Source organism: Setaria italica, chromosome II (genome assembly GCF_000263155.2).
Source record: "Setaria italica strain Yugu1 chromosome II, Setaria_italica_v2.0, whole genome shotgun sequence".
Classification (NCBI taxonomy): domain Eukaryota; kingdom Viridiplantae; phylum Streptophyta; class Magnoliopsida; order Poales; family Poaceae; genus Setaria; species Setaria italica.
In genome coordinates this window covers 5,689,455-5,715,549 of record NC_028451.1, presented here as the reverse complement: position 1 = coordinate 5,715,549, position 26,095 = coordinate 5,689,455, and the positions used below count along the sequence as shown (strand labels likewise).

Below are 26,095 nucleotides of genomic sequence, written 5' to 3'. Positions count from 1 at the left end.
GGGTTTTGTAAATAGTCTACGTTTAATACTCCTAATTAGTACCTAAACATTCGATGTGACACGTGCTAAAAATAAGCAAAGGGAACCAAACGCCCCCTTGGACCTAATGACCTAGGGATCTAAAGAAGGTGGAAACTGTAGATGCATGATGGTGCGAATCTTTGAGATACTAGAATAATGGGAAATGGAATTTGTTAACATGATGGTTTAATTTACTACTTACTAGTGAGATAGGCACATCCATGGTTCATATATAGTATACTCTTACTAATAAGTCTTCAAATATTATAATAGCAGTACAAATATATTTTCGATGGATTATGTGGATGCGATGATCTCCGGAGTCATGGTCTAAGATTGCTATCGACACATGACAAGCCCAAGCGAAGAGAACGTACATTTCTAGAAAATAATTCCAAACCTCTAGAACATAATAATTTCCTAAGTCAACTATACTTTCATGGTGTACATTAATCCGCGCGAGTGCCTAAATTCAACGAAGGGATTAATGTAATAGCCCGTAGTAAACGCTGTTGTGCTTTAATTTGTGGTGTGTAGCCTGCCCCTCGTACTGTTGCCCGTGTGTTTACCGGCATCACATAGCCGTTGGTATCAAGGCTCCACACTTGCTGTCGATGCCCGGTTCTTCTCTCTCCGTGATTGTGGACCACAGGAATAGCAGCAAGCTGATGATGCGCCTCCCTCCGTTCCACAGTTTTTTTTGTCAAAACCTGTCATGCTCACCGACGTTTAAGTCCAAGACAAAAACCTTAACCAAATGACCACAAATGCCTCGGGCGATTTGTGAACTCTCATTTCACCTTCTTCCAGATGATAAAAGTACTCCATCCAGGAAGCTGAGATCGAACTATACTTTCCAGTCACTAAAAGTTCTGGAAGCCAACGGAAAATCGCAGCAGAAGAGATGTATGACACCTTGGTCACCACTCCATCCAAGGTCTTGTTTAGTTGCTCAATTTTGGAGATGCAAAATCACTGTTGTAGCACTGTAGCACACTGTAGCGTTTCGTTTGTATTTGTAAATTATTGTCCAAATATTGACTAATTAGGCTCAAAAGATTCGTCTCGCAAAGTACAATAAAACGTGCAATTAGTTTTTGATTTCGTCTACATTTAGTACTTCATATATATACCGTAAATTTAATGTGATGAGAAATCTTCTTTTTACGTGTCCAAGTAGTAGTAAATGCTAACATGTCACTGTAAAAACCTTTGGGCATTAAATTCCACCCCTCTAACTGCAACCGTAAGCTGTCAGTTGTCTGTCACAGGCGGTCCCTTCCGGATCTTTTTTCTCGATCCTCTCTTCAGCCAGCCATAAACTAAAACAAAAAAAAGTTGTGAGCTTTCGCAAAAGGGATCGGCCCACCAGGTCCTCCGTTCACACGCTGCTGCGCGCGTGCATTAAACTACTAACCCAACACCTGACAGTTAATTAGTCAGCTGATTAGTCGACCGACCGATCGAAACCAAAGCTACTGCTGCGGAAGCCCGGTGGGTGGCCGGCAGCGATCCGCGTTCAATGCTGTCCGTTCCGTACAGGGGGCGCTACGGAACTGCACGGACGGGAACGGGGCCGTACGGCCGCCCGTGGAATCCGGGGTTCCCGACTTTCCCCGTCGGGTTCTGTCTGATGAGCGGAAGCGCTGCAGCGTTCAGCTTCAGCCAACCCAGAACGGAGAGTGGACTAGACTAAAGGCACGCAGCAAAGTTTATTCTCGTTGAATGGAGTGCTCCGGCTATTGAGACCGGCAGCACCTGCACTTGGCTTGCGGTCTCTTTAGGCGGCTAGCGAATTGACCGGGGATATGCAATGCAAGCCACCATGACCTTGTTCAAGTTTTGGAGAGGATGTACCGGTTGCAAGCATCAGGCTGCCACTTGAGCTAAAATAAGCATTGCCAGTCACGAAACCTAATTTCCCTAGGTGTGCTGAGCTCTAGAAAAAGCAAGGGAAGGCCAACCCAACCTCTTTAGTCCTCCCTCGATCGGTGCATGCAATCACAAGATACACAAAAACAAACCCACAGGACCCAAAGCGCTGCACCGTCACGATGCACTGCACTCTGCGCCGGCTACTAGCTCACATGCATGGGTGATGGGTGATGGTCCACATCTTCAATGTCTCCTAACCTAGCTTTTGGTCTTTTTTTCCGTACCGGCGGGACTACGGAATTGCACGGGAGATCAGGGTGGTGCGTACGGCATGGAATTTTAGTGGAAGTCGGCATATGTTGGACTTGGACCGACCACTCTCGTAACAATGCTCCAGCAGCAAAGTTATTCCCACTAAATGGAATAAAGTATTTTTTATTCTAGTAAAAAAAAGGATCTTGTCCAATATATGAGTTCACCTTACATATTCCTATGCATGCACACTTTACTTGGACTAGCTTGTTGGCTTTGTTGCGACAAAATAATTGACCTGCACGACGAACGCATGCAATTTCTTTCTCCATTTCTTTCATCTTGAATCTTTGTTAATGACTACAAGGAGAAGTAATCTTTGAACATGCGAAGCACGATTCGACGCCCTTCTAGCCTGGCAAACTAACTGATAAAGTACTGTAAGCCACACCAAAACGGGCCTGAAAATTACAAAACATGCATGAAGCAAGATATTGTTGTCGCTAGCAAAGGAAAAAGAAAGTGATACGCCGTCGTCACCACAAGCGATCGAGACCTAATTTCCCCAAGCAAAAGGTGGCAAGAGAAAGCCAAGTATGAAACCAGACCTAATCGATCTTCTCAGTGACGTAAACTAAAGAGGTAAAGATGCACCAAAAGCAAAACCACTGACAAACTAGTGCATGCTTATGCATGGTCCGCACCCATCTCTAGCTGCCTAGCCTATGGCGTGTGTCTTGCCTTGCAATTGTTAGTGGAGGCAGACAACACGAAAGCTATGATAGACGCGCTAGTGTAGGATGTGAATCATCAGCCCACTGAGAGAAAGAAAGAGGATTGAAAATGAAAGAAATTAAAAGAGGTACGGTAGATCCTTTCAAAAAAAGAAAGAAAGAGAGAAAAGAAGATAGGACGCATGCATGCTGCCAAACAAGCTAGCTAGGGCAAACGATGAACGGGGCCGAGTATATGCGAATGCCCTTTTGATATCTTGGAAAGCCGGTGTCCAAAGGCAACGGTAGATGGCCGGACACACAACCGAGAGGGTCGGGGCGGACTGGGCCGGGTCGGCAAAGGTTTGGTGGGAAAGAAGTTCGCGTGCACCGGCTATCGCGCGTACGGAGAATCTTAGCTTACCTTCCCCCGCGCACCTTTGTGTTTCGTGTGCCCCTGCTTGGCCTTTTGATGATGAAATTGCATGGGCAACTACTTGATTTCAGGAGCTGTTTCTTCAGCATCCGTCGTCGTACGTGCCCGTACGGCATCTAAGCTAGGCAACCGTCTCTTTGCCCTTGTGGAGGCTATCAGGTTAATGCTAGCTAAAACAAGCTCCGTGGAGAGTGGATTATATTAAAACAAGGATCCTACCGCCATAGGTATGCACAGTAACTTATATAATTAGATAGAAACTACTCTGTTCCAAATTGTAGACCGTTTTGCCTTTTTGTTTAGACATAACTTATATCTAGGTTCATAGTAGAAAAAAATATGAATCTAGAAAAATCAAAACGGCTACAGCTGAGTATTTGATTGTGGTGTTCGTGTGTTTTATGAATTCCAACATGGGAGGATCAAATGCAACATTTTTGGATTAACTCGGCGCTAACATGAGCAAACAGGTTTGGGTGAAAATGAAGGAATCATAGGTGCAAGGTGTGTGGTGTGCGCCGCAGCTCGCGTTGGATTCCATTTGGAGCACACATGCATGACAACACACTGTCTACCCTAGGCTCCTACAGTGTCCACTGTGGATGCACTATTAATTAGGCAGCTGATGGATCCAAAGCCGTTATTCCATTAATTACATGCCGTACGGTGGATCCCCTTTAATTTGGTCCAAGATAAGCAAAGGGAGCCTCGGATCACGAAGCAGATAAGCTAAATCTCCGCGCGCTTTAATTAGTGGTGTACTTCGTCAAATCAGCATAGCCCTTAATTTTTTTTTGTCTGAAACAATATAAAGCTGCTCGTGATCTTCGGACTAATTCCGAAAAATAATTAAAGTACAAGCGCCTGACAGATAAAGCCAAAAATGTCCCCCATTGGCCCTTCTGTGTGTTTGGCGGCAATACCGACCTCGCCAATGTCAGCCGACCTCACGGCGCAAGTTTCAGGGGAAAAAAATCTCCTTTCATCTATTTTTATAAGGCATGGTATGACTTGGCACGATCTTTCAAATAACACTTTGACCATTCATTTATCTTATATTATATTATTTATGGTTATAAACTTATGATCATTGTAGAATATATTTGATTACGAACCCAATCATATAAAGTTTACATTATAAAAATAAAAAATAAAATTTACAATATAAAAATAAAAAATAGTATTTAAATTATTGGTCCAAGATTACAAAGTTTGAATCTAAATTTGCGTGTGCATCTTATAAATAAAAACGGAGGGAGTAGAGCACAGTGGAGGAAGCTGTAATCACACAGTAATTAACACCCCTCCCACTCACCCCAAATCCCATATCCACAGAAGGAAAAAGAGAAAATTCCCTGTATACTATCCAAAATTTAGCTCATCTCCTATCCCTTATGTACCATCAATTCTAATTTCTCATCCCTGTGTGCCAGTTAAACTCTACCGTTAAAAAATCCACTGTACTTTGCTTCTCCATTGTATCTCTCTTCCTACCGTCTGTGATTTTTCAAATTGGAAAATCGAAATGAAGCCCTTTTTTTCGGTCTATCTGTATCCTTTTCTTATAATATAATAGGAGTTAATTAGAATATAATAAGTATTTCGTTTCGTCTAGGAATAGAACTTAAAAATATTTCTTGACTTAAATAAAATCTGGAACCCATGGCTCAGAGCAAGGCGACAAGCCCATCCTCTTCCCTCGTATGGGAGCAGATCGCCGTGCTGTAGTATGGCGGCCTTCAGGCCCACGCGAGGGTCGCCGCCATTGTCGTTTTCCTCGCGCACGCCGGCGTCGGACGCAAATGTGCAAGCCGCTGCTTGTGCGGTCGTGCCCAGATGCGCACCAGCGGGGCGCGTAGGGAACGCGAGGCCTGGCGGCGGTGGCGAGCAGCCTCGGTGTCCCGCGCGGCTGCGCCATGAACTCGAAGGGAAGGCCGGAGCACGGAGAGGAGGGGAGGGCAGGGAGCCGAGGCCGGTGCGTCTCGGGTGGGCATCTGAGGCTGACGACAACTGCGAGCATCCGAGGCCGACGACGCCGGGGTCACGAACCCCAGGACGAGCGCGGCCGCGGCTAACTTCCACCTGGTGGCCACCGGGACCGGAGGGCTGCCCCCGTCGCTGGAGTCCAATTCCTATGCTGGCACCCGCCGCGAGATCCGGGACCAGGGCATGTTCCCGCTCTCCGTTCCGGCCGGCAATGCTGCAGCCGCACTTACGGCGGCGCGCCGTGGTCCCTTCTGTGCACGACGGTCGACGGACCGGAGCCGGGCAAGGAGCAGCAGAACCAGCTGTATGGAAAGGAAGGATTGCAACTAGAATGGGTGTGCACAGGGACCTCCTCTGCCTTCTTCACCACGCGGCTCGCCGGCAGCCATAGCCCGTCGGCGCTGCGGAGATCCACGACTGCAGCGACACGGAGACCATACTGGGCTCATGTATGCGATGAAGCCAAGAAACGATTGCCCAATCACAGAATCCCGCGCATCCTGAAGGCAAAAGAACTGGCACTCTATCCATGGTGGGATTCGAGAGGACGTGGGCAAGAAACCCTTGGAGAGGGTCAAAATGGGAAGGTGGCAACGACTGGAGTACACAGGTATGAGAAATTGCTGCAAGACTCAGTGTAGAGATCGAATTTTGGTTGCCTTTAGCCAGCTTGAAAGGGGAAAGGTTCTGGAGTAGGACTGATGAGTGGAAGAGAAGGGAGTAAAGTGAAGCGAGCAGCAACAGGCGGACGGCAAGCACCGCGCGAATGAACGGCGTCCGGCACGTCTAACGTGAAATGTAACGGCAGTGGCACACAGGGGATGAAAAATTAGAATCGATTGCACATGAGAGATGGACTAAATTTGGATGGCACACAGGGGATGAGCTAAATTTTGAATGGCATACAGGAAATTTTCTCAATGAGAAAACGAAGGACATCCGACGAGGGGGAAAAAATACCATTGGGCAATATGTTTCTTTTTCTTCCCAATAATTTTTGACAAGGTTCAAAATCAATTGTTTATTGGAGATGCTCTAAGTAAGGAAAGAGGTTTACTACTGCCCAATAAAAATTACTCTATTCGTTCCAAAATGTAAGTTGTTTTGACTTTTCTAGATATATAGATTTTGCTATGCACCTAAATAAAGGGTTATGTCAAGATACGGGAAAAGTCCAATTTTCACCCTTCAACTATACCAGAAGTCTGACTTTTAATCCACAACTATAAAACCAGACACGGAGACTATCCAACTATCAAAGTTTGACCCTTTGGGTGGTTTCAAGAGTGGTTTTGCATTTTCTAAAAATTTTAAAAGTTTAGAATTAATTAAAAAGTTCATAACTAATTCATTTCAAATCTGAAAATTATCAAATGGTGTTCTATTTGGCATTATTTGATCCTTAGTTGTTCATGTTCATTGTGTTTTATTACGAGCAATAAAACACTAGGAATAATATCAAATATAATGTAAACAACTCCTAATAGAGTACCACCAAATAGCTTACATTCTTAGGAAACTTTTGGTACCAATCATATTTTTTGGATCTGAAATGAATTAGTTATGTTTTTCTTTATTAAATCAAAATCTTTTAATTTCTAGAAAATGTAAAACCACCCTCAAAACCACCTAAAGAGCCGAATTTGCATGGTTTTAACAGTTGGAGGCTCTCCGGGTCCGATTTTGTAATTGTAGGTTGAAAATCATATTTGAGGGTGAAAATAGATCTTTTTCCTAATATATATGTATGTGGATGGAGTACGTACTCCATGATCAACGTACTACCTCACGTGTTTAGACTGGTAATATGGCAGTGAGCAACGCGTTGGGTTGTTTGTCTTGTTACCTACCCTTCCCATACAAACTGGGACCCGCCGTCGGTGTGACTATCTGTGAGTACGGTCGGCACGTACGACCCATACCAATCCAACAAACTGACCGCTCGCTGCAATGCCCAGTTGCATTTGCCGCGTCCAGAAGACGCTGTAGCAGTGAAGGCCCCCGTACAGAAGTGTACGGTACCGTACCGGTGCGCCTCCCTCGTCGCCGGCACGGAGTACGTACATGTCCCCATCGCCTGAGATCGAGAGGATACCGTGCCACAGTTGAAGGTACTCCGTACGCGGCAGCAGAGAACAGAAGACAAGATGCCAGGCCAAAGCTTTAAACAAACCCTCGGAAGCCATTTTGTCAATTTTTCATCGTACAGACAAGCTTTTTTGTTAGCAGATGGATCAGACAGATGTTGTTAACTAACTGGGCTATAAGTTTCACGAGGGCCTAATAGGTTCGTGGGAGTTGGGCCGGCTACCGGATTAACGGGCAGAATTTCTAAACAAACATCCACCTCTAGTCCGCCGGCTGAACGAAGGCCTTCGAGCCGTGGCCGCTGTGACATCGTACTTATCATGAAAACGGGCCTGGCTCATTATTGGTTGGGCCCTCGGCCCGCGCTTTTGAAGTTCAAAGAACTGAGGAATTACTTTATTTCTCTGTTTCTTCTTCTCATTATTTCCTTTTCTTTTTCTTTCTTCTTTCTTTCTTTTTCATAATTTTTTCTTTTACTCCTCAGAACTCTTTGCAACGTAATACTAAATAGACACCACTTGGATAAATCTACACCATAGGGTAAATAGACACTTGGTAGGTAAATAGACACCTGTTGGGTAAATGGACACCAGATGGGCATGAGTTTAATGACTCAAAAACCTAAAGACTGCTGGGCATGAGTGACGCACTCCGTGCGTGCCACAGGAAGCACCACTCAGATTTCCAGAACTAAATCAAACTTTTTTAATTTTAACTATGAATATCTAACTTTTTATGGATTTGACCGAAGTCAGCAGGGGAAGCCCCAACCTATTTTTTATATAATTTTTTTATTTACTTAATTCGCTCACACAGGGAGTCGAATTTAGGTCTGCTGGATGCTACTCAGGTGCTCTAACCACTAGGTTAGAGGTCCTTTCACAGTTTTTTTACAATATATTGTTGGCACTACTAGATTTATCATGAAAAATATTTTCGTAAAAATGTATAACTCTTTCTTTCTATTTAAGATGACATATTTTTATAGATATCACCAATCAAAATGCCACCTTACAATTAAACTCATGCTGAGATTTGAGATAAGTTAAACCCTTCTTTCATGTAGAATGGCATAGGGAGGAAAGAGGAAGAAAATAGGCCAAAAATAGAGGGAGGTGGCATGATTAGGATTCAAACGTGACACATTGGATTCGAGGAAATAGACCACCAGGCTGCAATTATATTTGTGCTCAAGGTTGATAACTTGTTATATTTGAAACGGCAGCTCAAACTATGAGTATTGATTTTCTTATGCATATTGTGGATTTATACTATAATGTAGGTTAATCCAGATTTAATACTGGATATCAATAAAATGCTATCGTTGGTTTGGATGCGCTATCTCTTCTATATGATGGGATATGGGATTGTACGTGACAACAGACGTTCTATAGTCTCCTGCAATGTCCTGCTGCACCTAGCATAGCAGACTTTCACATTCGCAAATGTGCAAAGGCTAGAATCTCAATTTGGATTCTGTTTTTTTCAGTCCGCGCTGAGGCCAGTGCCACCACGCTTCGTGGCACGGGGATTGGCTGACTTGGGCAATGCTTAGTGTCCCCGTTGGCTTGGGGTCGAGGATGACATGCACGGGCACAGCAGCCTCTCCTCCACCCCCTTGGGAGAGACAAACGTGGTAAGAACTTCATAAGGTGAAACACCTCTTTAAATGTGAGGTATGCACAATGTGCAAAAATGGTCATAGGATCCTGTTCTGAAAAGATGCTTGGGTAAATGATATTCCATTTAAGATACAAATCCCTTCACTTGAGAAGAGGTTTATTAAATCTCCAGCAGTTAAACTATGTACCTGTGTTATGTGCGTTCAATAAAAACAGAGACTTTCTCCTTTTAAAAAAAAAGGGATGTGCGAACGGGAGGAGAAATAATCCATTGCGTTGAACTGAGGTCAGCCTGATCAGTGCCACCACGTGCGAATTAAAAGTGGAATATACAGATCGGATGTCTTTGGAACTGGTGTGATGGTGGATCTAGAATTTATATATACTCCAGCAAAGTAAATGATGGTAGCTTGGTCCCTTGCACTTCTCGTCTTTGAGCCCAGACAGAACGAAGCACACCAGACAGAGATGCGTTTAGATGACACGAGAAGGGTAGGATGTATATTGTCTATCTAGATCAGGGGGCCGGACCTTACGCAAAAGTTGAGCGAAGCATTTCAGAACATGCAGGTTTGCAGCTTTCTCAAAACAGAATTAAATCTACTGGAACCAATCTAAGTGGGGGCTGACATTATTGGGCGCCCAGGTCTAGATCCAAAAGCTGTGATAGAAAAGCAATTATATTCAGTTGAGAAAAAAGTATTTAACACTAGAAGGTAGACCTAGCGTCAGATAGGGGAGATCAAAAAATTAATGCAATTGAGAGAATTTAGTTGTCTTTCAGTGTCAAATAAGGAGTTTTCCCTATTCAAATCGCTGCACAAATCTATTTTGATGAATGTCTCACAATAAAGCTAACAATATATATATATATATATATATATATATATGGTTAATAAAAAGTATGAAAAATACAAAACAATGCCAAATGTTCTGTTAATTTGTACTATGACAAATCACGTCCTGCATTGTGCTTCAACGTCATCCGAGACTTGAGACGCAATGCCAAAGTAAGTACTGACGCACATGGCGGTACAAACTAGAAGCAGGATAGTGAGCTCCGAGCCTTGTTCGCTGCAGGGATCCACCGTGAACCATACCATTGCGTAGGTCATGTACACCCCCAGTGCGGCCAGCATTACCTGCAGAGAGCAGCAAGCACAAAGAAATTTCAGAAAGAACACGCCAAGCAAATTAGGGAGTGTTTGGATCTTTAGTCCGCACGAAAGTTCATGTCACATCAAATATTCGGAGGCTAATTAGGAGAACTAAATATGAGCTAATTATAAAACTAATTACACGGATGGAGGCTAATTCGCGAGACGAATGTATTAAGCCTAATTAATCCATCATTAGCACATGTTTACGGTAGCATCACATTGTCAAATCATGGACTAATTAGGCTTAATAGATTCGTCTCGCAAATTAGCCTCCATCTATGCAATTGATTTTATAATTAGTCTATATTTTATACTTCTAATTAGTATCTAAACATTCGATGTTATGTGATAAGAACTTTAGGAGGAGACTAAAGAAGCAAACGGACGAGAGTTTTACGACGGCATGGGAGTGGAAACTCAATGAGTATACTGTACATGAGACAGGGATGGATGATCGATTAATTAATTCGTACCTGGAGGAAGTTTATTGCCGTGAACAACCACTCCGCCGGCGCCGCCGCCGCCGACTCGCACGAGACGGTGTTCTCCTTGCCGGTGAAGCAGTCCACCGCCGCGTCGTTGGTCGCACCGGGCATCATCGTCCCTGGTGGCGCCGCCGCCTCGAGGTCCGGCAGCGACTCCCACACCAGCATGGTCTCCTCTTCCCGCGGCGGCGCCGGCGCCGGCGCCCATCCGACGGCGAGGGCGCGGCGAAGCCAACACCAGGCGCAGTACGGCGGCGGCATCGTCAGGGTTATTACTCGCACAAGGGGACAGCTACCCGACAACAATGCCTGCCAGGATTGGTGTGGTGATCGACCGGCACGCACGATCCCATGATCGTGGGTTTATAGGCGCATGCTCGATTATTATCCGAGACGGAGCCGGAAAATAAACGAAACGAATAACGGAGCACTTTCGGTTCGTCATCGGAACGGCAAGAAAGAGACGATCGAGTATCAAACTCGCCAAAAAGTTCCCGTGTTCCGTCCGAAACAAAACGACCCGCCGGACGAGCGAGCCGTCGAGTATTTTCATCCGCGGAGTGGGCTGGGCCTTGGGCTTCCGCGGGCCAAACTTTTTCGAAACACTGGGCCCAAATAAAATCTTCCCTGATCGATCGCCTCGTATCTTTGGCGGCTGTTACGCCTGTATACACATTTGTTTGTTGTGATGAAACTGGTGCGATCAGCCTACGTACGAATTACGAAACAGTGATGCCTGTTTGCAGAAAAATGCTCGAAATATTCTTATATGCACGACACTGCTCCGACAAGAAACGTCCGTCTTGCCGACAAGAAAGATTTATAAGACGACCCACCTCCAGCTTCCACCGTTGCCCCAGGTCATCACACATGCGCAAATGATGAACAGCCGCCGTAAAACACAGGGGTCTAGATAGTTGTGTTAATTTGTGTGTGTTTTGTAGTTTTGCAACTACAGTTAGCTCGGGTAATTCGATAATCAGGCAATAACGCATATGGTTTATAAATAAAGTATTTAGCCTTTTTTTTACATCAAAAAAATATGTGGGCTTTATTAGCTATACCTGAGGATATATAGGACCAGAAGGGAATGACCAGCGAGGATCATGTGGCTCCTGTTCATTTTTTTTTTTGAGATTTGGGAAAACCTTGCAGCGTTGATTCTTGAGTTGTCCACTTGTGCTACTGGTCACAAATTCAGCCAATCAACTCGACGGCGTCGGCGATAAAACCTTACTACAAGGAGGAATTATATAGACGAGGTAGATGGTGCCTGTTTAATTCTTGGCACCAGTAGTTAAATAACACAGTTTATATTTGTACTCACATTGATTATACATTTATGGTTTGCTCAGTTTAGCAGCTGTTTCTGTAGTAGTTGTAAAGGCACAGGTAATGATGCAAGAGTGGTCTATTTTGGTGATAGAATGACAGCAAAAACAGCTTTTGTTTGTTTTAGCATACGTTAATTTGTCTGTCCAAATCATAGCTCTCTCTGGATTAGAAGATCTTAATTGGTTCGATTATATCTGTGCCCACTATTAGAGAACATCTTACATGTCAAGGTAGTATATCAAAAATCGTTTACTAGAACTACCTTTACTATATTTTTTTGTGAGAATCTAAATGCACGAAAAAAACTGAATTTTCTCAAATAAAGTGGATATATATAAGAGGCCAGGAATCAAAAGGAAGACCAAATCTGTTGCAATCAAACTATAAGAGTTCGTAATCTCTCAACCGAACACTATGACAACAACATGGCTAACATCAACGACGAATATTGATTTTCTTACAGTTTCCTTACTTTATGCTGGCCATTGGTGAGATTGCAATGATTTTTTTAGCGACCTGGAAAATTCAGAAGAATAAGAAAGCAGTCTTCACATTATAATACGGTGGACCTCATTTTTAAAAGATAAGCCACCTTGGAGCTTTACAATGGTACTAGCAAGATGCTCGTACGTTGCTACGCTGAAATACTAATTATATATTCTTAAAATAGAAACTTTTTGTTAGTTCTACCACTACAATTTTTATTGCATTTAATGGATCTCTATATGTTTGTGAAGAAATCAACTAAATTTTATTGCAAACATATTTTTTCTAAACCTTTTTATACCTAATAATAAAAGGAACGTGGCTATATTTATTGGAACATATGTTAGGAGGCAACGTGTTAAATAATCTTAAAAAAATTAATTTGTAAATCACAAACAACATATCCCAAGTGGTTTGAAGCCAGCTGCAGAAGTTGAAGGTTGTGGGTGCCGTTTTTTCCCTCTCCGCATGTTAGGCTCGTAGACGGTTCGGTCCTGATTAAAAATCGCAGAAAAAATTGGATTTTATCATTTTTTTAGGAAACTGGTTTTTATCCGGTTTTGCTCGAGACTTTTTACCGTCTCCGATTTGGGGGTGAGGATGTATGAAAAAAAGAGGGCAGAAGCCTTATTCACTTTAATAATAGGTAAAGATAATAGGAAAACGTACAAATCTGGATGAATTATAAGGGAAAAAAGAGATTTCATAATGTAATGGCAGTTTTTCTTGTAGAAAATTAAAATAATTCATTTTCACGACACTCTAACCGAGGAGTAATTATATAGATATGTTTATTACTCCGTATCATCTTTTCATTGGGTATGGCTAGAACAAACCTTGTGGCTGCGCGATTAGATAGCCGTAGCACATTCTTTATACCAAGGACGTTTAAACAAAACATATCTTTCGTAAAATGAGACTTTTGAATTTTTTACCTATTTTAAGGAAAAAAAGATGTATCTCGATTTTAGCCAAGTTGCATGGACGAGGTCAGATTTTGGCACCTTTACTCTCTATCCTCCCTGCTTACTTGTAGAATTTGTTCTGGCTTCGCGCCTTGCAACAAAATGGAGAGAACGTCAAAGTGGGGCTACAAATCTCTTTCAAAGTGGGGCTAAGGAGGAGATTCGAGAAAGTTGGGCTTGGGCCGAATCGGGATTAACTGGGCTTGACATTTTCGAGCACAGAAGAGAGCTTCGGGCTTCTTCTTGGAAAGGAAGCTACTCTGCTGGCTGTGTGTGCCTGGGAAGAGCTGAGCTGTCGCCTCCTCCGCACCGCTCAATTCACCATTGGCCGCAGCACCCGCTTCCCTTCCTTTCCCTTCCACACCGCCACTGCGTCTCTTTCTCCTCCTCCTCCTCCTCGCTCGCTCCCCGAAAAACCCAACCGAACCACCACCACGCCGCGCCGCTCCAGCCGCATTCCCGGAATCCTCGAGGCCGGCGGCCGGCGGCGGGCGGGGGCGCCATGGGGGCTGGCCCGGATGCGGCGGGATGGACCGCCGAGGACGACGTCCTCCTGAAGAACGCCGTCGAGGTAATTGGCGCCTCCCGACCCGACCCGAGCATTCCCCTTCCATACACCCAGCAACTCCCCGGAAAGCTCCGGCGGGTGCGCCTCGTGCCGTATGGCGCGGAATTCTGCCGCTCTCCGTCCGCTTCCCGCCGGGCCGGCCGCTGATTCGTTCCGGGCCCGGCTCGTCGTCTCCGTCGCGTTCGATTCGCAGCGCCGCTCGCTACCAATTGCTGCGAATTTCGGGTTCGGTCGGTGGGGGGCGGTGCTGTTCCGTCGTCTGCGCGGTTTTGGTGGAGTTAATCGCTCGGCGGAATTAAAATTGAGGATAGGATCGTGCTCCCTTACTGTAGCATATCGAGGAGAATGTTTTAGCTGCTGATGTTAGCTTGACTTGAGGACCCGGAATGCTGAAACTCGCTGTCTTATCCGATCACTTTGCTGATTCACTTTACTTGCTGTCCGTAATTTGAGTGATCCTCCTCATGGGTCATGGCTGGCTGCTGAGGTCTGGTTTGGTTCCTGTTACTCAGCCTGGCTTAACGGATCGAGTGACTGGAACATGATTGCAGCGAATAGGAGACCTGGTTAAAGCCATGTGACAGTGTACCATAATGCTAGTTTGTTTCATTTTCTGTTACGGTTCGTGTTGCTTTGCTTGCACTGGTTTGCTGCCATTCGTTGTTAACGCCAAATGGCACTTCCTGAACAATTCTATTTGTGTGTGATGTATGGACTTGTTGTATGGTCACAGTTCGATCCCCCTTCATATAGGGCTGTGGATTTTGATATAGTACATTGCAGTGAATAATGTAGAAGCACACAGCATTTAATTTTTAGGATTTATGAGGGGAGAACATGGTAATAAGATTCGATTCAGTTTGCTTCAACAATCAACTTGTACTGATAGCATGTGTCTGTTCCGCTGCTTTAAAGCTTTTAATGCTAATGTTTTGTTGGCTTGTAACTTTCTGGAACTGTTTAGTGTTCCAAGGTTATTTGCAGAACAATTATTCTCTTGGAGTTGCATTTAATAACTACCGTGCTACCTAGATTCGCCACAGGCTTGAGAATTTATTTGTCTTCTGCTTGTTAGGAAGTGTTGTGGTACTTGACTTGTTTCATTAATTTTGTCTACTTCTCATCTCTTATTACTTATTAGCATGTCTCTCATTACTTACATTTGGTGAACTGTGCTCAGAAATTTTTATTTCTGTAGTGTCCAGTCAACCTAATTTTTTTTAAGTAACAAACATTATTGGTATCTACAGGCGATATAATGTTCTTTCTCAAAATCAACTTTCTGACATTAATATTTACTGCACACTGGAAACTGTACCCTAGCTGCCTTTAATTAGTGCCATATTGTGTGTGTGATTTGACGTTCATGTCTAACACAAGTAAAGAACCGCAGTTCTACATAAATTCCTTGTTATTGTTACCGCAGTATATGTGAACCAATGGTTTGAATGCTTTCATTTTCCTTGTCTGTTCATTATGACTAAGAAATACTAATAGCAGTGTCACTTTCGTAGGATTTGCGTGAGTGAAAGCTAATGAGTTGTGGCTTCTTAGCCATGTCATACTAATTTTAGGGTGACATGGTTGAGTTCCAGGATTGAACATTGCTATTCCTGGATTACCTTTATGATCCCAACTTTTCATTCTGTGCAATTGGCTTCTTGGTCTTGTCTAGGATAAGAAGCTAGCATAGGTAAATAAAAAAGGAAATTACTATTAACAAATCTTGGTTGAATACGTTCACTGTGGACAAATGAAAACGTGGATTACAAATTCAAATGTCTATACTTGATATGCATGAATTACTTCATGCTTTATATTCTTATGTGGATGGATTTGCACATTTAATATCTTACGACAAAGAATAGTGATAGTAGTACTGATGTATTGCAGCTGCCATTCTATATTTGGGTGAAGTAACTGAATATTTAAATGATCCAGACTTTGAAAATTCTATTGTGAGGGTTAAGTTCATTTTACTTGATATGAGTACTATCATTTTTGTATGCTGTTAACTGCATCCATGTTATTCTTGTAGGCTGGTGCCTCGTTGGAATCGTTGGCTAAAGGAGCTGTATGCTTCTCCCATAAATTCACTCTTCAAGAATTGCAGGATCGCTGGTATTCATTGCTATATGACTCGGAGACCTCAGCACAAGCATCTGCTCGCATGGCCAAGTATGAGATGGACCTTTCAGTCTCCGATCCTGCTAAAGCAATGAAGCTCTTCCACTCAAAGGCAAAATGCTTTTCCCTGTGCAAGCGGAAAATAGATAGTGTAAAGAATAAGTACTACGCAATGAGAAAGAGAGTTTGCCATAAACCATGTTTGCCTGCTGATTTTGGTCATGTTATTGCACCCTGCTCATGTAATCCTACTGATGGTGGTGGTTGTGCATGTGGAGGCCATCATTTGGTTCACACAGTTGATCCATCAGCAGCTGTTGGAAGTGACTATGGGTTTACGGGTGGAAGCTATTCTGAGAGAAAGCATGTACATTACAATGGTAAAGGACAATACTCATTCCATACAGAGCAATCTGATGGCAGCATGGTACTGGATGAAAGCCTGCATGGCCATTCAGATGCAGACCAATTATATGGATATGATGACACGCAGAAGAATTCTCAGACCAGTGGAAGTAATATAATCTCTTCAGATAATAGATCAGATCTTAGTGATCAGTTTGACAATGGAGCGAAAGGATCAAAGGCTCTACCGGGCATTGATCAAGATCAAGATGGTAAAAAGCATGGCCAATTTTCTGGGAACAGCACAGGAGGATTACCTAAGCCTGGCTCAATCAAAGAAATTAGTCCAAAGTGGCGTTCTCAGGAGCCCAGTGTTCTTACTTGGAGTATGGTTCTGGGTGTTAATTCACCTGATTTGCTGACAGATATGGGTGTGCTTGAACCAAAAACTCTTATGCTTTGTGATGTCAAGAAAATGAAAACAAATGTCAGTGATGCACTTGCATCTCAGTCTCAGGCAAATTTAGATAGTCTAATACCTGATTCTGGTTCAGGGAGTGCAGTGGCATCAGAAGGTGGATTCATGCATTCCCATCTAAAGGGTTTCAGTCAGAAAGAAGACCTTGAGGTCCTCAGTGGTGGACTTTTTTCAGATTCTGCAGTGGACACAAATCAGAAAGATTCAGGGCTCCATACCTTTGATGCAACCAAATATGCTAACCACATAGATCCTGTTCAAAGGAAACAAAGTGTGGCAGATGTTTCTGAAGCGGACACTATACCTGCTTCATCGGGAATGCTTTATCCTGAACATAATGCCAAGTGCGTGTTGAACACAGAAGATTCTGAAATCCCTTTCAGTGATCATATATTTATACCCTGTCAGTCCTCTTTAGAACCCACCTCCTCCATGGACCAGGATTCTCAGCACGGTACATGTTTGGTTCTGGCTAAACTTATAAATATGGAAAATGCCCAACCTTCATCACCATCACCACTAGTAAATCTGGAATCAGGCATCCTAGAGAAAAATACAATGGTGTCTCTTAATGAAGGTTGTATTATGGGAAATGAGCCACGGGGCCTGCATGGTGATTTTGGTGGTAACAATGCAAACATGTGTGTTTCAGCTCTGCATTCTGTTGATGGAGATGAAGAAGCAGCTTATGGTTTTGTTAAACATGAGTATTGTGATAATTTGCATAATGTGACTTTGAACAAGTCAATTCAAGGGCCCGGTCAAATGAATGGCGAGTTTCTTTCTGATAAACCCAAAATAGGCTGTGAAACTGCTATCAAAAGCTGTCAGTTGTCTGATGCATTTCCAGATACAGAATTTGATAATCCCATTGGAACTATTTCAACTTTGAGCCAAGCAGAAGGATCTGACAGTGAAAGTAGCGTTCCAAACTATTTTGACCTAGAAGCATTGGTACGTATAGTTCTTTTCTTGGTTGAATTTGCATGGTTTTGTGTACCTTGAAGCTTCTGACTTCTCAAAAACTTACTGCAGATACTTGATCAGGACCTGATTCCGTGGGATCAAGAATCTGACTTCATCCAACCGGAAGGTAAATGTAAATGGACGCTGATATTTCCAAAGTCCATTTTTGTTAATAAATTTGTCATGTTATCTGTTATGTTCTTACAGACATTAAAACCGATTCTTTTATTTGTGCTATTTGCAAGATCAGTTTCAAGGTTTCAGTATCCTGAAAGCAGGAAGGATCTGATAAGATTAGAGAAAGGGGCTTGCTCTCATATAAACAGATCTATCATGTCTAAGGGGGCTTTCGCCATTCTTTATGGCCAACATTTGAAATGCTACATAAGGGATCCTGAGGTAATTTAAGCAATTACATTTTGAATCTTCATTGCTTAGCAGTAAATACGATACTCCCTTAAATTAAGAAAAATGTATGACGTTTCGGATCTTGATTGTCCAAACTTCCTTAGCTTTAACTTACAGATCGATCAATATGTAGAAAAATATTTAGATTGTTCACATGATAATAGTATCATTAGATTTATTATGAGAAGGCCTTTCTTTAATAGTATAATTTTTACTATTATATTACCATTAAATTGAAAGTCAAGCTTGTTTGTTCATATTATAGATGTGCCAATGTCCAAATAGGCAGAGCTACATACTCTTGAACAAAGGGAATAATTAAGGGAGATTGGTGTTCTTGCCCCTACTATGAAATCCAATTACGATTTTACCCTCGTTTTCGTTAATTTTGTGATTTCCATAGGTTCATTCTCTGTTTTGGAAATTGAAGTGTTTAAGCATATCTATTCATTTCCAAATGTTACTTTTGTCAAGAGACATCACTTAATTGTTGGTTATCAAAACACACCTTGGCTGTTATTATTCTGCATGTCGAATTCTTCAATAGTCTTTAAATTGCAAGATTAATATCACCCTGCAGGTTAAATTCTTTGTCTGCAATTGATTTGTTTGAAAGGACCTCTGTTTGTTGGTGCCATCTTTTAAAAGTTTGCTTGATCCCCTTCTCATGCAGGTAACCCTTGGGAGACAAACAGGAGAGGTACATGTTGATATCGATTTGGGAAAGGAAGGGAAGGCAAATAAAATATCCCGTCGACAGGTACTTGGGCCTTCTGTTGATTGAAGCTTTAATGCTTTAAGGAGTATCTAGTTATGTTTTCAGGATTCCCTCCCTTCTGTTATAAGTAGGGCTAACTGCAAAGCCCTGCATGTTTATTGTCTTTCTCTTATGCTCACCTTCTGTTTGTAATTCTGTATTTTGGTGTCCAGGCAGTTATCAAGATGGATGATGGTGGATCTTTCTGCATAAAAAATATTGGGAAGTGTTCAATTTTTGTGAATAGCAAAGAAGTACCATTTAACAAACGTATCAGCTTAATTTCAGACTCATTACTTGAGGTATGTGCTTCAAATTCTTTTTTATGCTAGGAATTCCCTCTTGCATATGAATTCGTCATTTGGTGATAAATGACAGTGCTGTACTAAATATCCATGCCCTGTTTAGTTCCAGGTACTGGCTCCCTTTTTGTTAGTATATAGCTTCAAGACTTGTAGGTTATAAAGTTATTAATTGTGCATATTTGTATCAACCCGTGCTACTTTATTGTACCGTAAGATTGAAGCACTCAAGCATTCAGTCATTTCAGATTAGCTGGATGAAGATGATATGCTACTTTACTAGCTTTTGTTTCATTTGTGGTTCATTGGTTCATATCACACATATGATAGCTGTGCACCTATTTGTGTAACTGGCTAACTGCATAGGGAAATAAGAAGCATGCTAATGGTGAAGCCGGAAAGAGACCATATGCTTTCCTTTTGTGCTTTACTGCATAGTTGATGCCATTCAGCTGTAGTAATTAGTGATTTGCTAATTTAGTCAAACTTTTGCCGTTTATGATGCCTTTTACCTTTCTATTGTTTTGCTCAGCAGTCATGGGTCATGACTCATGTGAACATTTCTGACATAAAAAAGTAATTGGGACTTGGAGTAAACCTTTAATTGGTATCTATAAATAATGCAACGACAATTAATAGATCTAGGTTGGGATGACCAGTTTGAACTCTTACTGAACTGTTTTATTTTATTTTTTGGTCTACAGATAAGGAACATGAAATTCATTTTTCACGTGAACCATGATGCTGTAAAGCAACACATAGCACGAACTAGACGTGGAAGATCCCGAGGCGAGATCACAGCATTTGATTGGAATCAGAACCCATAAATTAAAGTAACGAGGAAGCCTATTTATTACTTATAATAGCTAATATATCTTTGTCCCAGATAGAACATGTCATCCAGTTAAATTAGCTCCAGCTGCCATATGTAAATTGATGTATATTCTTGGTTCTTCTATCCTGATTAGCTCAAACTACGTTCTTCGGAACTGGGCTTCCATAGTTTTCTACTTTGCTTCATTTCTTTCCATAAAATCTTTGTTGTTGGAAAAAATGTAGCTTAATTGCAGTTAGAATCCTCAAAGATGACAACCCTAATACTAAAATTCTAATCCCAAAGGCCTGTTTGGGTCAGTACTTCACTGAAAGGTTTTGGTACGAGTTCAAGTTTGAAGTAGCTACCATACATTTCACTGAACTGTTCATTCGAACTGCCGTTTATAATGTACCTTTCATTGTCTAGGGATGCCAATTTTTTTATATTATTTGATACTTAAATACGAAAACACCTTGGACCTTTGAGCACAAAATGATCACATGAGCTGAAGAAAATTTGACTTTTGATGGATTCTAAAATGATGTCAATGGATGTTATTCATCTTGTGTAACTTTTGATATGACCACATCACGGTGCGCCATGAATTGATAGATTTTCGCCCTTCTTTCCAAGATGAACCCTTTGCACATTTGAATTGTTGTGCAAGATGAAGTTTCAGAGAGCTGGATCCGTCTCAAATTTTCTACGGACCATATACTCTTTGTACTCTGGATTTTTGTGCAACTGAAAACTGAATAAAACGAAGCTTCGGAGAGTTGGATCCATCTGAAATTTTCTAGGAACCATATACTAGCTTTATGCTTCGCCTTTGACATTTTGTTTAGAGAATTGGGTATTTACGTGAAACTACCATACCAAATCAAGTGGCATTTGCGTCCCAAACCATTTATGTGAAATTACCGTAACAAATCAAGTGGCATTTGCGTCCCAAACCAGGTACCTGGAAACTTTATTCACGCATCATGTAGCATTAGAGCACATACAACTTTATGCATTAGAGAGGAGTCCGACAGACGCATATAGCGTCATAAAAGTTTATTGGTTTTACTAACTTTGTCAAATTGAGTGAAACAAAAAAAATGTGGGACTACGGGTGAAAAAAAAACCATGAAAAGACTTACCTTCAAACTTAGAGTTTTTCTCACTAGTAGAGATGTGTTTAGTTTGAAACAAAATCATAGAATACTATAGAAACGATTTTCGATCAATTTTGTGTAGTAAAAGCATGCCTTATAAGAATGAATAGATGAATATTTGCTTTGAAATCCTTTATCATATAGATAAATGCTTTTGTGCCAGAATGTGCTAAGAGAAAATCGAGTTTCCAAAGAAATAGATTTTCTTTTCCTCAGTAATTGAGATACATGGAAAATATGTGGTGCGTTATTAGCCGCAGGTACGACTGCCACCTATGATGCCACTTGTCACAAAAGAAAAATAAGGTAGGCTGAGTACAATGTTCGAGAATGGTGAAAAGTCCAAATGCAAATGAAAAGGTTTTCTAAACTAAAGATCCAAATAAAATTCTGATTGCAAATTGTGTTTTTACGATAAGATCTTTAAAATAATACCGTGCTTGAATATGTTTAAATTGTTTTATAGCTGTAATGATTTTATTGTAAAGTTGAAATATCTTTTTCATGAAGCTTGAACGATCTTTCCAACTTCAAAAATAGAAATTGTTTTGAACAAATAAAAATTTTCTAAGAAAGATTGTTCCGAATAAGAAATAAAAATATCCCATATAAATAGAAATTGGTCTGAGAACATGACATAATGTTTATAGAAAAACAAAAAAACTTTTTGATCAAATAAAATTGTTTAAACAAATGAACCGAACATATTCAATTGTTACTTTTTAAGAGCTTGTTGTGAGAAACACAAGAATACAATTGAAATTTTATTTGGATAATCAATTTGGAAACTATGGATTTTTTATTTTGAAACTTTTGTTAACATGCAAATCAATGCTGCGCATGAGCCTTATGTGACAAGCCACATCACAATCGCGTATGACTTATAATAATTCCGTGGAAGTACATAAGATCCCTAAATCTCTGGATCTGGGAAAGCATTTATTGCTACCGATATATCGTTATAGGATATGAGCTCAATAAATTTATTCCATCAAACACACATACAAATCCAACACTATAAAGTGAGTTCGAGTTATGGCCTGCCATTCTTATGCACAAAGAACACTGCATTGCTCTCTCTAACTAGAATATTGGGTTCTTCCATTCTAGAGCATAGATGCTGCCAATTCTTCTTTGTGACCACAACTTAGATAACAGTTGGATCTGCTGAAGGAGCCAGTCTGTTTTCTGTTTTCGTCAAGGTAAGAACTTACTCGATCATCAAAATTGTCATCTCCATTTAGTTCTTTATACCTTGTGAGTCCCAAAAGTTAGGATAGCAGGGTTGGATAGAGCTTGTGCAGTTGCGTAGTGGATCTATGGGGTACTAGCAACAACACCAGATGTGTTGTTGGTCGCAAATTTATACTAGGAGCACTAAGAGGTGTAGGAGAAGTGGTGACCGAATATGAAGAAGGAATATTTGGATGTGACCGAATATAGAGAAGGAATATTTGGGTGCCTTGCGCCGGCAGCAAAAGCATTGTCATTGTTGTGGCGAGTGTGTTAATTGAGATACTTGTCACTATCCAATTTTATCATTACTCTTTACCTAAAAGGGCTAAAAATTCCATCATGAACCCAACTTTTCATGCCATGATGAACCCAACTTTTCTATTTCAAAAAGAATAGATATTTCAATTATCTTTTCCTCCTTTCTGCTCTATTCTCTCTCTTTCACTCTTCACCTTCTCCTTCGGCACTCACTTCATGCACCAAGCTGACTAAATATTACCCATAATCGTAGTGCAACTAGATTGTTTTGATAGTCCTTAAGGATTTTATTGAAAAGGAGTAAGAATTGATCAGTAAGCGAACTTATGCCATACGTGTGGTATCCCTTAAGAGTTCAAACACTGAACTATATTTAAAACAAATTTGAGGTGAATAGTCAATTTCCAGAAATCTAGGGTTGAATTTTAACATTGCACTCCTTAAGTATACGATAAAAATGTCAACTAATAAACATAGTAAATAAAAGGATTATTTTTTTGAAACAAATCAGGCCGAAGAAATAAAAGGATTATGACATGGCATGTTACCGGATCTAAAAATATATTCGTTGCAAAAAAACATTTCCGAACGGAATTACAGAAATGTTGTTGCATCAGTTGGCAGCAACGCTCGTGCAGCCCAAACCGCTCTCCATTTTTGTTGGTCCCACCTGTCAGTCTAAAGTATAAGTACACGCGGACACGCCTCGTATCTCGTCAGAGACGTGCAGTCCGGGTCCCACCTGCAGCGACAGAGGACCCCCGACCGCCGCTGAGAAGTAACCGCCAAAACAACCTCAGATTCCTTGGCGCGCTCTCCTCGGACGGTCAACAAATCCAAGCACCGCCTCCCGCCGCCACGTGTCCCGCCGCGGCAAGACCCGCGGCGATGGCGCGCCCTTCCGTCCCCGGCGCCGGTGGGCACCCCGACGGCGCGCCCGCCGGCGACACCATCCTCGCGGTCCACGATGACGGCGCGGGCCACTACGACACGCTGGACTTCGCCGCGCCGCCGGTGTCGCGGGAGGACGCCGCCGCCGGGCACGGGCGGGAGGTCCGGTACCGTGGGTGGAAGACGATGCCGTTCGTGATCGGCAACGAGACGTTCGAGAAGCTGGGCAGCATTGGCACGGCGGCGAACCTGATGGTGTACCTCACCTCCGTCTTCCACATGACCAACGTCCGCGCCGCCGTCGCGCTCAACGCGTTCAGCGGCACCACCAACCTCGCCACCGTGTTCGGCGCCTTCGCCTCCGACCTCTACCTCGGCCGCTACGCCACCGTCTGCATCGGCTGCGTCGCCACTCTCATCGTAAGCCACCGCCGTCCTCCGCCGTGAACTCGATTTGTTTCTTGAGTTGTGACGTGGAAACTCTCTGATCTGTCTCTCGATGACACGCAACAGGGCATGATCATCCTGACGCTGACGGCCGGCGTGCCGGCGCTGCACCCGCCTCCGTGCTCCAGCGGGGGCGAGCAGTGCGCCGGCGCTACGAGGGGCCAGTTCGCGATGCTGGTGCTGTCGTTCCTGTTCATCGTGGTGGGCGCCGGCGGCATCCGGCCGTGCAGCCTGCCGTTTCGGCGCGGACCAGTTCGACCCGAGCACCGAGTCCGGCCGCCGCGGCATCAACAGCTTCTTCAACTGGTACTACTTCACCCTGACCATCGCCGTCTGCGGCTCGTCGACGGGGATCATCTACGTGCAGAGCAACGTGAGCTGGTGGATTGGCTTCGCCATCCCCGCCGCGCTCATGCTCGCCTCCTGCGTGCTCTTCTTCGCCGGCGCGGGGCTCTACGTTCGCGTGAAGCCCGAGGGGGTGCCCCTCGCTGGCGTCCTCCGCGTCGCCGTCGCCGCGTTCCGTAAGCGCCGCGCCCCGGCGCCCGCCGACCCCGCCGCGTCGCTCTTCCGGACGCACCACGCCAGCGCGCTCGTGGCGAGGCTCCCCTACACCGACCAGTTCCGGTTCCTTGACAAGGCCGCCGTGGTGGTGTCCAAGGGCGAGGTCGACGTCTCCGGCGGCGGCGGCGGCGCCAGGGACCCGTGGCGGCTGTGCAGCCTGCAGGAGGTGGAGGAGGCCAAGTGCGTCCTCCGCATCCTGCCGGTGTGGGCCACCTGCATCGTCTACTACGTCGCGTTCGCGCAGACCAACACCTACGTCATCCTGCAGGCGGCGCAGTCCGACCGCCGCGTCGCCGGGGGCTTCGAGGTGCCTCCGGCGTCGTTCACCATCTTCCCGATGCTGGCCCTCACCATCTGGATCCCGTTCTACGACCGCCTCATGCTGCCGTGGCTGCGCCGGCTCACCGGCCGGGAGGAGGGCATCACGCTGCTCCAGCGGATGGGCGTGGGCATGGTGCTCTCCGTGGTCGCCATGCTCATCTCCGGCATGGCGGAGCAGCGCCGGCGCGAGCTCGCGCTGCTCCACGCCGCCGCAAGCGGCGGGTCCATGTCGGCGAGCCGCGTCTCGCCCATGTCGGCGTTCTGGCTGGTGCCGCAGCTGGCGGCGCTGGGCCTGTCGGAGGCGTTCAACCAGGTAAGCCAGATGGAGTTCTACTACAAGCAGTTCCCGGAGAACATGCGCAGCGTCGCGGGGTCGCTGCTCTTCAGCGGCCTCGCGCTGTCCAGCTACCTCAGCGGGCTCCTCGTCATCGTCGTGCACCGCACCACGGCGGGGTCCGCCGACGGCGACGACGGGTGGCTCGCCGAGGACCTCAACAGGGGGAAGCTCGACAGCTTCTACTTCCTCATCGGCTTCGTCGGCGCGGCCAACTTCTTGGCGTTCCTCCTGTGCGCGAAATGGTACAGGTACAAGGGCATGGACGGCGGTGGTGAGCAAGATGCAGCTGGGATCCGTCGATGGCAGCCAAGATCAGTGGTAGGAGAAGACTGTCCTGAGGAAGGGAGATTACCAGCTAACAATTAGGAGATCAACCTACTGTCATCTTCTCTCTCTAGTAGTGGTAGAGAGTAGAGACTCCTACAGACAGTAGAGAACTAGGGATAGATGGTACTGATGTGGCCTGATCAATAAAACTTGTGCACTTTGTTTGAATTGTGGTTGCAATGAGGTTTAGGTCTGAAGATATACAGATACCTTGTGTGTTTTATGACTAGCTGGTTTGCCCGTGCATCGCAACGGATTTCCAATACAATCGTTTTAAAGAAGAAGATGATACGTGCATGCCTGGTCTCGCAGTTTCTTTAACCATCCTTGAGACCTTGACGAAGTACCAAATGGAGTGAATGTTCCAC

The 26,095-nt window shown here is 43.8% G+C and overlaps 1 protein-coding gene and 1 pseudogene across 2 annotated transcripts; both read left to right on the top strand.

Annotated features, from left to right (window-relative positions):
- The first annotated feature begins 13,722 nt into the window (after positions 1–13,722).
- LOC101762089 lies at positions 13,723–20,517 on the top strand. 2 transcript variants are annotated; one of them, XM_004955663.3, is made up of 7 exons: positions 13,730–13,995; positions 16,031–17,896; positions 17,978–18,035; positions 18,159–18,307; positions 18,990–19,076; positions 19,247–19,375; positions 20,080–20,517. In XM_004955663.3, the coding sequence occupies exons 1-7, from the start codon at positions 13,927–13,929 to the stop codon at positions 20,200–20,202; spliced, it is 2,481 nt and encodes an 826-aa protein (XP_004955720.1). In that variant the 5' UTR covers positions 13,730–13,926; the 3' UTR covers positions 20,203–20,517. The 2 variants fall into 2 exon arrangements, 1 of the variants encoding a protein (XP_004955720.1); XR_002676489.1 differs by lacking the exons at positions 19,247–19,375; positions 20,080–20,517 and having other exon boundaries at positions 13,723–13,995; positions 18,154–18,307.
- A 2,876-nt stretch (positions 20,518–23,393) lies between these two features.
- Positions 23,394–25,871, top strand: LOC101769287 (annotated as a pseudogene).
- The last annotated feature ends 224 nt before the right edge of the window (positions 25,872–26,095 follow it).

Excerpts from the sequence above, each read along its gene's own strand:
- LOC101762089 (XM_004955663.3), top strand. The coding sequence starts at position 13,927 with ATGGGGGCTGGCCCGGATGCGGCGGGATGGACCGCCGAGGACGACGTC. Across the intron at positions 18,036-18,158 it reads TGACTTCATCCAACCGGAAG|TTTCAAGGTTTCAGTATCCT; the intron begins GTAAATGTAAAT and ends TTGCAAGATCAG. Across the intron at positions 19,376-20,079 it reads TTTCAGACTCATTACTTGAG|ATAAGGAACATGAAATTCAT; the intron begins GTATGTGCTTCA and ends TTTGGTCTACAG.